At 41.8% G+C, this 12,625-nt stretch overlaps 1 protein-coding gene and 1 long non-coding RNA gene across 6 annotated transcripts in view; one reads left to right on the top strand and one right to left on the bottom strand.

Moving 5' to 3' along the window:
- Positions 1-1,509: 1,509 nt before the first annotated feature.
- On the bottom strand, positions 1,510-7,493 carry LOC112671715 (uncharacterized). Of its 2 annotated transcripts, XR_003143831.3 has the most exons (3): positions 6,842-7,493; positions 6,099-6,173; positions 5,504-5,853 (listed from the first exon to the last, which is right to left on the bottom strand). It is a non-coding gene; the product is annotated as an uncharacterized LOC112671715 (long non-coding RNA). The 2 variants fall into 2 exon arrangements; XR_007407731.1 differs by having other exon boundaries at positions 1,510-6,173.
- The window catches only part of SEC24D (SEC24 homolog D, COPII coat complex component), a 105,627-nt gene continuing 97,302 nt past the window's right edge, over positions 4,301-12,625 (top strand). For 2 of the 4 annotated variants that reach the window (XM_025466003.3, XM_025466002.3), the window contains exons 1-2: positions 7,499-7,615; positions 8,958-9,116. In XM_025466003.3, the coding sequence (XP_025321788.1) occupies positions 8,999-9,116 (118 nt within the window). In that variant the 5' untranslated portion in view covers positions 7,499-7,615; positions 8,958-8,998. Of the gene's footprint in view, positions 4,456-6,569; positions 6,729-7,498; positions 7,616-8,957; positions 9,117-12,625 lie in introns of those variants that run through there. The other 2 variants (XM_025466005.2, XM_035709744.2) reach the window with 2 other exon arrangements.

The following is a 12,625-nucleotide window of genomic DNA, read 5'->3' as shown; positions in this document are numbered from 1 at the left end:
TTCAATTAGATAGTATCATTGTTAACTCTTCTCACCACTATTTTAGTGAGTTATTTGGTACTATTTATTTATTTATTTATTTATTTATTTATATTTTTATTTAGTACTTTTAAAAATTTATATTTATTTATTTATTTATTTATTTATTTATTTATTTATTTTTATTTTTTTTTATTTGGTACTTTTTAATTCTCAATTCAATCCTGATAGCAAAAAGGGAAATATTTGTGATAGAATATCACATAATAAGCTTTCAAATCTGTAGACAGGGCACTTAGATCGTCTCTTTCCCTCTGTCTCTCCCTCTCTCCATCTTTATTAAGTAGGTTCCATGCCCAATGTGGGGTTTGAACTCATGACCCTGAGATCAAGAGTTGCACCCTCTACCAAGTGAACCAGCCAGGTGCCCCCAGCTTTCATTATTGTGACGGTGAGAGTGTCTTTCTTATCAGCATTTTGTTAAATAAAAATTGGGTTTCATTCACCTCTTAAGTGCCTATTCTCCTGCCTTCTTTACCTTGGTCAAGAAAATCAGTGCAATGAAATCATTGAGACATATCTCATTGACTTCATCAAGTGGACAATCTTGGGAGTCAAAACTGTAGTATGAGTAATGCGTGAGCTACAAATCTAGAAGTATGGCTGTGCAGTTGTCATGACTCAGTTTCCCACAGCTTTTATTTATTTTTAAATATTTATTTATTTATTTATGATAGACATAGAGAGAGAGAGAGAGGCAGAGACACAGGAGGAGGGAGAAGCAGGCTCCATGCCGGGAGCCCGGGGGACTCGATCCGGGACTCCAGGATCGCTCCCTGGGCCAAAGGCAGGCGCTCAACTGCTGAGCCACCCAGGGATCCCCTCCCACAGCTTTTAAAGTAGGTTATAAAACTGCATTTTCTATTCCTCCTCAAATCTTAGACACCACCAAGAAAACATATGAGAAACTGAATGTGCACTCATTGCAGAATTCCCTGGGGTTTCATCCTTAGACTTTATCTCCTTAATTCCATTGTCACAGATATACTGTTAATAATGATAATTATGTTGGTGGTATCACAACAACATTATTGAGCATTTATTATGTGCCCAAAACTGTACCAAGTACTTTACTTGCATTATTTCATCTAATCCCCACAAAAATCTTGTGATTAGTGTGATAATTGCAGCCATTTTTGTTAGTGAGGTTATTGAAGTTGAGAGAGGGAACACACAGCTAGTTAAATGGCAGAAACAGAAGTCATGACTTGGTCTGGCTGCAGAACCCCATCTCTGCCTGCCAGATTGATTTCTGGAGCAAAAAAAGACTTTATGGAATTATCTTCACTTAAAAGTTTTCATTGCCTCTGCATTGCCTTTGAGAGACCCCAGGGCTTGCTTAGCCTGCTTGCTTGATTTCATTCCTGTCCTCACTCCTCTGAATCCCATCTTCGAGGTATACTGGACCACTGTACCTCTGAATGCCCTAGAGTCCTTGTCTTCCCTCTTCCATTCCTGCTATTCTTGCTACCCCTCACTCCTTTTTTTTTTTGCCTAGCTCATTCTTGTCCTCAGGGGCTCAGTTCAGATGCCACTCTCACCAGAGGTATCTTTCTCACTTTCCAAGTCTGGGTCAAATGTCTCTTCTTACATTTTCCCATGGAAACTTGGTCTTCTCATTGAATGCTAATCCACTGCACTATACTTGTAGGTCCCCCCAGACCAAGTGTTGGCAAGCTTTTTCTGTAAAGGGATAGGTAGTACATATTTTAGTTTTTTGTGAGGCTTGTGGCCAATGTCACGACTACTCAACTCTGCTACTGTAGTGCAAAAGCTATCGCAGGAAGTACGATAATGAAAAAAGCATGGCTGTGTTCCAATAAAACTATTTATGGACATTGAAATTTGAATTTAATATATTTTGTATGCATCATGAAATATTATTCTTTTGATTTTTCAACTGTCTAAAAATATAAAAACCATTCTCAGCTTGCAGGCTGTACAAAAATAGGCAGGTGGGCCAGATTTTGCAGTTTGCCAATCCCTGTACTATTTCATGAACTCTTAAGAGCCAGAGAAATGTGTCATTCAACTTTATATCCACATTGCTTAGTACAGCACCCAGCGTATAGTGAGTGCTTAATAAACACTTGCTAAATAAATAACTCACATAGCTAATAGTGAGTGATAGGTCAAGATTCAAACCTGAATCAAACTGACCTGGTAGTAGGATGTCACACTGCCCAATGTGTGGCCAAAACCATAAGTGATGTAAGTACATTCAGAGCAAAATATTCAAGATATTTAAAAAAGTAATTCTAGCTAGGAGCGAAATTACTGAGTCATTTGGTAACTCTGTATTTAACTTTTAAAAATTTCTTCTAGAATCAGCTCTGATAAGTTACATTCTCACTGGAGATTTCAATTTTAATTATTTTGTTATTGTCTTTTGGGGGGAGAGTGACATTGCCTATTTTATTTTAAAAATAAAATTTCATAAGAGAGGAAACATTGACTAACTGCTAAGAGTACAGTCTTTGAAGCTAGACCGTATTTTTTTGAAACTACATTGTTTATGTGAAGTTCCTAAGAAAAGTAAAGACATATATCTAAACAAAAATTTGTATATGAATGTTCATAGCAACATTATTCATAACAGCTAAAAAGGGGAAGCAACCTAACTGTGCATCAATTGATGAATGGATAATGAAATGTGCTATATCCATACAATGGAATATTATTTGGTTATAAGAAGTACTGATAGGTACTACATCATGTGTGGACTTTGAAAACATTATGCTAAGTGAAAGGATAATCACAAGGGACTACATATTGTATGATTCCATTCATATAAAGTGTCTAGAATAGGAAATCTATACAAGATAAAAAGTAGACCAGTAGTTGCCTAGGGCTGTGGAATGGGAGAGTAGGGGAAAAGGGGAGTGACTACTAATGGGCAAGTTTTATTGGGGAGGAATGAAAACATTCTAATATTGGTTGTGGTGATGGCTATACAACTCTGTAACATACTAAAAACCATTGAACCATATACTTTCGATGGAAGAATTGTTAATTATATCTCAATAAAGCTGTTATTAAAAAAAAGAGAAAAAGGTAATTCTAGAAGCACTTTGGTGTAGGGCCTTGTTGAATACTTGTTGAATTGTATTGTTACTGTTATTGATTGCTACTGAACTTAGCCTACCAAGTACCCTTTTCCCCACTACCATTTAACTTGGCCTTATTGACTGTGCTTTTGGATATTTAACATAGTCCAATTCTTGGCTATTTCAGTTTTTTAAAATGTAATAAACTCTCTTCATTTTTTAAAAATTTTTTTCCTGTTTCAGTTTTTTTTAATGTTTTATTTATTTATTTTTAAGATTTTATTTATTTATTATAGTGAGAGAGAGAGAGAGAGAGAGAGAGAGAGAGGCAGACTCCATGCACCGGGAGCCCGATCTCCAGGATCGCGCCCTGGGCCAAAGGCAAGCGCCAAACCGCTGCGCCACCCAGGGATCCCTATTTTTAAGATTTTATTTATTTATTCATGAGCAACACAGAGACACACACACAGAGAGAGGCAGAGACACAGGCAGAGGGAGAAGCAGGCTCCATGCAGGGAGCCCGACGTGGGACTCAATCCCAGGTCTCCAGGATCACGCCCCGGGCTGCAGGTGGCGCCAGACCATTGCGCCACCGGGGCTGCCCCTGTAAACCCTCTTCAAACCGTAGCTTTTAAACCAGAGACCCCAAACTTAAGTTACATAAATGCTTAGATGGGCACTTGGGTGGCTCAGTAGGTTAAGTGTCTGACTGTTGGTTTCTGCTCAGGGTTGTGGGATTGAGCCCAGAGTCCAGCTCCATGCTCAGCAAGGATTCTGCTTGAGAGTCTCTCTCTTCCTCTCCCTTTGTCCCTCCCCCTGCTTTCTCTCATAAATAAATAAGGAAATAAGTAAGTAAATAAGTAAATCTTAAAAACAATTTAAAATAAATGCTTAGAGCATCATAGTTCTTTTCTTCCAAAGTGTATATAACAGAAAGAGCCCAAAGTATTGTCTGGAAATTCATTATCTTTCCGTATAGTCTTATGTAGTTGAGTCTCTTCTTTCTTTTCCTTTCAAAGTTAGAAAAGAGGAGTGCTTGGCTGGCTAAGTCAGTGGAGCATGTGACTCTTGATCTCAGGGTTGTGAGTTCAAGCTCCACACTGGGCATAGAGATTACTTAAGAAATAAAATGAATAAATAAAGGTAGAACAGAAAGACCCTGAAGAACACAGAACCCCAGCACATGGACATTCCCTGTGATCTCACCTTTCAATTAGGATATGGTTACCAGGGTGACCACATAGATTATACATGGAAGATGAGAGGCTGACATCAGGTGGCATTGGGGTAGTTGGACCAAGGAAGGCTGGGAATCCAGGCTAACCTTCCTGTTTGGTGAAGTTCAGCAACCCCCTACCACAATAATAAGGTCAGAAATTATTCACTGAAGGGGTGGTTACTTAAGGTCACAGGGAGGGAAGCAGGATTGAAACTAGAAGTCTATTTCATAAGAAAAAGAAATATGTGATTTCTAACTCCCAAGTACTGGTGGAGCTGTATGGTCTACTAATATTGTATGTATTTGAAAGCTTAAATATAAGGTAGATATAGGAAAGAAAGTCAAAACCATTTAATAGAGCAAATCAGAGTAATAGTAAAAGGAAGAAAAATGGGGTAAAAATTGCTTTGAAATTAAAATCAGAAGGCATGACTGCCAACTAAAAGACTAGTAAGTTATTTTAATTTTCTGAAATTTGGCTTTTTAGTCTATAAGATGATTTGGTTGAATTCAGTCTTCACTGAATATTGAGTTATCTATATCTCTAATCCCTTTCAACTTTAAATATTTAGGAATTCAACACTGCCTTAGAACTGAAATCACACATTGTTTGTCCTGGTGCCCCAGAACAAGAAGTGAGAAAGGATTTACAAACTGAAATTTAGTGGTTTTCTAGAGGCAACAAGCCAATCAGCTGATTACATAGTGTTCCTGTCTCCAAGTGACTATTCTCTCCTACATTGTGACATAACCGTGATATGACAACTTTTTTTTTTATTGCTCTTACAAGCTGTGCTTCTTCAACACACAGACCAAAGCTTCCTAAACTCCATCAAATATTCCCATTGTATTGAGAATACGAGAAACAAATTTAAAACAAACTTTTCATTGTGGATTCTCAAATCTGACCAGTGTTGAAGGTGGTTGTAGGCAGTGCATCACACCCTAAAATTGCAAAAAAAAAAAAAAAAAAAGAAAGAAAGAAAGAAGGCGGAAGGGACCATTAGTTTTTACCATGCTGGAATCACTGAAAATGGCCTGAAAAACTCATGGAGCATTTCATCAGTAGCTTCATACCTATACAAGTTTTTGCCCAGGGATTTCATCAATTAAGGGATTTGTCAAGTATTTTTTATCTTCTTGTAGCCTAGAAGAAAGTATATATATATGTGTATATATATATGTATATATATATATATATTTTTTAAAGATTAGTTTATTTGTTCATGAGAGACACAGAGAGAGGGGAAAGTATATTTTGGAAACAAAACGCTGATCTGGTTTCCTTGGGTAAGTTTGGGCAAAGTGGTAGCTCTATCAAACCTAGGGTTGGCTGAAGGCTTCTGTATCTAGGAGTGGGACATTGTGACATGGTCCTAGTTTGAAAGGCTAGATAGAGAAGAAGCCAAGTGCCAGGTGTCACGTATGTTGCCTTTCTCAGCTGTTTCTCACAATACAGTGAGCTAAACACGGGGTGCTTTCACATGTATCAATCCGTGTTTGGCGTGGGTTCAGTCACCTTCCTTCATCATGAGTCTGCAGGCATTCCTAGAGGGAACACACAGAAATCCAGCAATTTCAGCTTCAATGAAGACCCCTCTTCCCATACTTTTCAACCCCTTTTCCTCCCTATTTGTCTCGTGGCCAGGCCGCCTTGGGTTTCCCTTCCTCCTTATTGCATTGCAGGAATACGTCATCGGATTGTCCTTGTACACGTGCCAGATTCGCCTTTAAATTCTAATCTCTTGGCGGGTCTTACATCGTATATACCTTCTCGTATCCGCAAACAATACCTGCAATATCACAGTTATTCGAGGAATATTCGAGTAATATTCACAACGGGTTGGATGCACAGCTTAAGCGGCAACCTGTTGAATGAAAGAATGAATGAGCCCTCATTACGCACTCCCGCCTTCCTACCGGGGTCCACAGCGAAAACGTGGCTCTGACCTAGCAGCAGCGTTAACATTTTGACATGTTGTAGGAAAACAAACAAACAAACAAACAAAACAGACGATGAGGCAAAAAGAGGGGAAAAAAAAGAAAGGGAGTACGGACGGTCAATACGCCGGCCGCGCTCCAGCCCCGGCCCCGGCCCCGGCCCTGGACACGCCCCGGCCCCGCCCCGGCCCCGCCCCCGGCCCCGCCCCGTCCGGTCTGTGCGCGTGCGCGGGCGGGAGCGCGGCAGCTGGTCCGAGCCCCGGCGCTGGGGGCGCGCAGCCGGGAGAGGGTTTGACGTGGCAGTTCCCAGCCCGGCTGCAACTCTGTGCGCGAGACCAGCCTGCGGGGACACGCACCGAGCCGCGGGGGGGGAAGGCGCCGCGGGAACAGCGGCCGCAGCGGGAGCTGGGTCCCCGGGGGTGCCCGGCGCCAGGAGCAGAGCGCAGGTCTCGGGAGCCCGGCGGCGTGCGGGAACCGACCAGGTAGTGCCTCGCCCTGCCTTGCTGCGCGCCGGCGGGACGGCCCCTCCGCAGGCACAGCTGGAGTGGGGTGGTGCCCGGCCGAGGGGGGGGTTGGCGGCGGGCTGGACGCTCACCTGTGGCGGGCGGCGGGGGAGACCTCCTGCTCCGTCCCTTCAGCCCTTCCGCACGGTGTAACATTGGGGGTGGGGTGGGTGGGCGTGGGCATGTGTACCCGCGCCCGCCCCCGTCTTTTTGTCTGGGGATGCTGGCGACGGCGCGGTTAGCGTCCTCGGGAGCCGCGCGCGGTATTCGGCGGCACGGGCAGCGGTTTTCTGGCGTCCGTATCAACTTAATTTCCTCCTTGGAGGATGGCGATACTGGAAATACTCATGGTCAAAAATGGCAACTGTGTCTTCAAGCCTCGGGACATCCTGGTGGCGACGCCGGTTTGTCCAGACCCGAAGTTGGCCGGGGGGGGGGTGAGAAGCGCGTCTCGGGTGTCGTTGGCCCGCGACGGCGGGGGCGGGAGGACGACCGGGGGCTCGGGCTGCGGTCGAAGCGCCCCAGGTTTGGATCGCAGGCCTGCTCCCGCCGAGCGGCTCGGTGCCATGTCGTCGCTGCTTGGAGCTGAGTCAGGCTTCTGTAACTTGGGGCTGTGAGGAAGTTTGACGTGGCACACGGGGTAGCGTGAGGAGGCAGATTCCTGCGAGGACCAGTGAGGGCCGCGGCTGCTCGCTTCCTGCTGTTGGGAGCGAACATCCCTGCCTTCCCTCTCCGTCACTCAGCAACAGGCGGCTGCGTAGGTGTGTGCTCCCGCTCCCGCCGACTTCCTAAGCGCGCTTGGTTGGAGGAGCTTGACCAAAGCTCGGGCTGCCACGTCTCTCTCTGTCCGCTAACGTGGGAGGAGGGTAAGTGTGGTCAGGAACACGGTGGACCGGCAGCCTTTTGCCTCTCTCTCCCCTCTTTAGTTCTTTCCTTCTGAGGAGGGGAAAAATGGTCTTAATCACATTTTCATCTGGTTGCTTTGATTTTGGAAAGTTAGAGTTTAATAGGAAAATGAAACCAAGAGAGGAATGAGGTTTCCTGAGTCTAGATCTACTTCAAGCCTTAGCAGGTATCACTGAACGTTTTACCTTAAAAGGTAGCATCACAAAATAACAAAAGGAAAAAAATATTCCTGCCAGATGAAGCAACTGGAAAGAAATTGTGGCATCGGTGTTCTATGACCCTAAAGCCTTCAGAAGCTTCATTTTCTAAGAGGGAACTGAGGCCCAGAGAGGTTCTTCACCTTATTCCACGTCACACAGCCAAGTATTGGTAGATTAGTGGTGAAAACCGACTTCCTTTACCAGGATTCAGAGCATTTTATTATTATTAATTATTATTATTATTATTATAAAAATTCTTTGAGAATAGTTTCATGAAATATGTTTTATTTCATGAAACCTGGAAAAAAATGCTAAATTTAAAACAAATTGATGTTTAACTTCTGAATAGAATCCGGATGGGTATGTTGTATTGTCAGATGTGTGTACATGCCTGAACATATATGAAATTGCTTTTTTTCCTTAGTCCTTAAGTATATGTGTATATGTTCTTAGAGGTGTGATATTTAAATTAGAAAGAGAGTCTGTCATCTTTGAATGAGAAACCACTGATAACTCAAATGTTTGTAGGCTGCAACCTGGCTTAGTCATTTTATGACTCATAAAATAAGTCCATTACCAACTTCTTTATCTTCTGCTATATTTGTTAGACTATTGATTTCTCTTTATCCTAGCTGCCTGGCTAAAGTTACTAATGAGGGTATCACTGAAATGACACAAGTCATGAGGCATCTGATTGCAGACCACTGGCAGTTCTACTGGTCAGTCAATTGAATGACTTGTGATTATTGCCAGTGGCATGCTTTGTGCTGAAATGGAGCCATGGAAACCAAAGGCACAAAAATAGTGGATACACTTATGAAAGACTATCTGGGAAATAGTTCATTCTTCCATTGAAAAAGTGATTGGCAGTAATTCAGATTTTGTGCCTGAGAATTTGCCTATAGAAATGAGTTACTGAGTTCCATAGACCTATGCTTAGAGCTTTTTTAGAGGATATTATGATATATTATATGATGTGAAGACATCTCACACCTGATATTTTCCTCAAACCATTATAAATATTTATTAGCAGTGTTCGTATTTTTAATAGCATTAAGTCACTCAAGCTCTCTTGTTGACATTTTCTTTTTTTCTGTTGTAGAATCATTCTGTAGAGCTTTCCCTTGGAATGATATTTTCATAATGAGTCAACAAGGGTATGTAGCTACACCCGCCTATTCTCAGTCCCAGCCTGGAATAGGCCTTTCTTCACCACATTATGGACACTATGGGGACCCATCTCATGCAGGTTCTGCACCAGGTAAAGTGCATTATTTTGGCTCACATGTGATTATTGATTCTCAGGCTGAGAGACATAAGATATTCTGAAAGAGCAGCTTTGGGAGTGTTGAATGGTCATTATATGATGCAGTGGTTTGAGAGTATAAGCTTATTTGGAAAAGTCTCTTATAGAAGAAGCCTACATCATCAATTTGGTTATTGCTTGGAATACAACGAGTTTGGTTTTTAAAAATAGATTTAAAAAAGGAAGCTTCCTGAGTGTTTTCTTTTTCATAAAACTTGTTCTTGCTACTAGTTGGTGGTGTGAGGTTATTTCAACAGTCAGTAAAAAAAAACAAATAAAATACATAAAAATATATATTGAAAAAATATATTGTACATACTCTATATACATTATATACTAAACATACACATACACTGAAGTGGTTTTGGCAATCATATTAAAAGAAAAAGGTTTGGTATTGGAAAAATATGATTCAATTCATATACTAAACATTACTCCATGATAATAACAAGAAAAACAAGGCCTTGCCTTGAAATCATTATTGAACAATATGGGTTGCTTTAAAATATAGTATCCAAAAGGGAATCTTGGCTTTGGGGGCAGAGATTGGGGGAAAAAAAGGAGCAATGAAGTGGGACCATTGCTCTGAAAGCAGTTGACACCATGAGGCCACCTTCCTTTATCAGGGGACCAAGTTTCAGGGTTGGAGTGAGGTTAATAATAGCTTGTTTCAGGTCTAACAGCCCAAATTCCTAAAAATATTTGTGTAGGACAGTTCTTTGAAATTTTGAGAGAATCCTAAGAAATTCAGCTCAAATCATTGGTTGAAATTGTCTGTATATAAATCAGTCTCTCTTGGGGATCATGAGGACTGACTCAGATATATAGGATCTGGGCTCTGCTGGATAGCATGTATGGAGTGCAAAGTCACTGAGGGGTGAGGAAAGTCCTGAGGAGGCTTGGTTATAGCAACCACACACAATTTGTTGCAGGAGATGCTCTAAGACTGAGTTTCCTGTGTAAAGTCACCCTTGTGATTTAGTGTGTCCTTAATTTTTAAAAACTTTCAGATGAAGCATCCTCCTCTTGTCCAGAACCAATCTTCCCTGTAATATTTATAGATGTAGATCCTGTAAGAACCATCTTTTTCTAATTTCTATCTGATGGTTCATTCTCCTCTATATTTGTATATGATGAAAATTATAAATTGTTCCTTATGAGTGCTTCTTATGTATCAAAAACTGGTCCTGAAAGTTTTACATGCATTATTTCATTTAATCCTTACACATTGCTGTGAAGTAGATTACTAGCCCTATTCTGCATCTAAGAAAACTGACTGGCTGGTGTACTGTGACTTATCCAAGGTCACAGAGGTGTGGTATAGCCAGGAATCATACCCAAGTCCCTCAAGAAAATAACAAACTCTAATACACACCGAAGTAGAGCGAAGTATCGCTTGCCCTGCCTTTTTCTCTTCACAGCCATCTTCTTAAGCAAATACTTGCTTCTCTCCATGACTCTCTATCCTTGCCTCTCAGTCCTTCTATGGCTTATTGTAGTCTCTGCCCCATAGCTTGGGCCCTCCCATCCACTCTTACCCTTCTCCCACCAAGGTCATTAGTGGCCCTATTACCAGATGCAGTAGACCCTGTCCTGTCATCTTTTGAATTTGACACTGTTTCTGCCTCTTGTTTGTACAAAACGGTCTACTCCTTTGGGTCCAGCGATGCTATCTTTTGTTACTTTTATTGATGGCTTTCTGGACATCTTTTTCTAAGGAGCCCCCTACCCCTTCTGAATGACTCTAAGCATTGCCGTTTCTCCTTCTTGTCGGTGGATCTCAAGACACCCAAATGCAAAGAGCCCCAGCCCCCAAGGAACCCCAAATCCTAAAGCCTCCATCTCTAATACATGAAGGCTCCCCACCCCGGCCTTGAGGGGATCCCAAATCCTGGGACCCTATTTCTTTTCTTTTCTTTCTTTCTTTTTTTTTTTTTTGGAACCCTATTTCAATCTACGTTTTGGTCACAGGTCCAAAACACCAAATCTGAGTCACTGGCCCCAAAGGACCTCTCAGGACCTTGGCCAGACCAACAGCCTGAGGGAGAACCCGAAGGCCCAGGGAGTCTAGGGTGGACCTGGGGCCCTGACCACCAACAACAGCTCACAACTGCCCCTTCCATTGCATGTCCCTGAACTCAGCATGACCCCCATTCTCTTCAATAAAGATGTTTCTATGGCTGAAAATAAGTAAGTAAATAAGCAAATAAGTAAGTAAATAAATAAATAAATAAATAAAATTTAAAAAATAAAAATAAATTTAAAAACTGCTCTCCTCTAGCTCTGTGGCTGTGGATAGTCCCTCTCCCACCAAGACAGAAGGCTCTCAGAGGGCTCCCTGGGAGTTCTGTTGCCATCCCTCTTCTTTCTATGGATTTTTTTCCCCTAGACTGTAACGTTCTGTATGAAGTACTAGTCTCTCAGATCTGTTTCTCTAGCCCATATGTCTCTCCTAAGCTGCAGACCCATATTTTCAGTTGCCCACCTGTTTATATGGGCACATTAAACTCAGCATGTCCAAAATAATTCAGAATTTTTTTCATGAAACCTATTTTTTCCTGGCATTCCATATCTCACCCAGCGTCATCATCATTTACTCAGTTATCCAAATTAGAAACTTTCACTATTAAAAACAATCTCTTCCTGGGCACATGGGTGGCTCAGTTGGTTAAGCATCTGCCTTTGCCTCATGATCCCAGAGTCCTGGGATCAAGTTCCGCCTCCCCTCTGTCCCTCCCCCTGCTCATACTCTCTCTCTGTTAGCACTCTCTCTCTCAGCACTCTCTCTCTCTCTCTCTCTCAAATAAATAAAGTCTTAAAATAAAAACAATCTCTTCCTTTTGCCTTCTTCAATCCAACTGTCCTTCCAAATTCTTTTTGTTTTTTTTTAATATTTTTTAATTTTTTAAAAAAATTTTTATTTATTTATGATAGTTACAGAGAGAGAGAGAGGCAGAGACACAGGCAGAGGGAGAAGCAGGCTCCATGCTCCGGGAGCCCGATGTGGGATTCGATCCCGGGTCTCCAGGATCGCGCCCTGGGCCAAAGGCAGGCGCCAAACCGCTGCGCCACCCAGGGATCCCCCAAATTCTTTTTGAATGATTGTAAACCTCTTTCCTACCTGCTTCCTCCTCTCTATCCTCTTGTAACACTTCCTGTTCAAGCTGTTCATCTTTCACCTGAATTACTAAAATCTCTTACCTATTCTTCCTCTCTCCAGTACGTGCTGGATGGATTTTTATAGCATGTAAGTCTAATTTTTTACTCCCTTTGCTTAAAATCTTTTATGGCTTCCCATGGCCTCTCATTGCATTTTTATTTTATTTTATTTTTTTATTTTTATTATTTATTTATTTATTTTTTCTCTCTCATTGTATTTTAAGCTCCTTAGACCTTCATTAATGTACCCATTTTCTTTTCAGCTTGTCTGCCCCGTTACCATACCTGTTACAAGCAGTGATGCT

Source organism: Canis lupus, chromosome 32, assembly GCF_003254725.2.
Source record: "Canis lupus dingo isolate Sandy chromosome 32, ASM325472v2, whole genome shotgun sequence".
NCBI lineage: Eukaryota > Metazoa > Chordata > Mammalia > Carnivora > Canidae > Canis > Canis lupus.
Note: the sequence above shows the minus strand (reverse complement) of the source record. Positions and strands in the feature narration are given on the sequence as shown.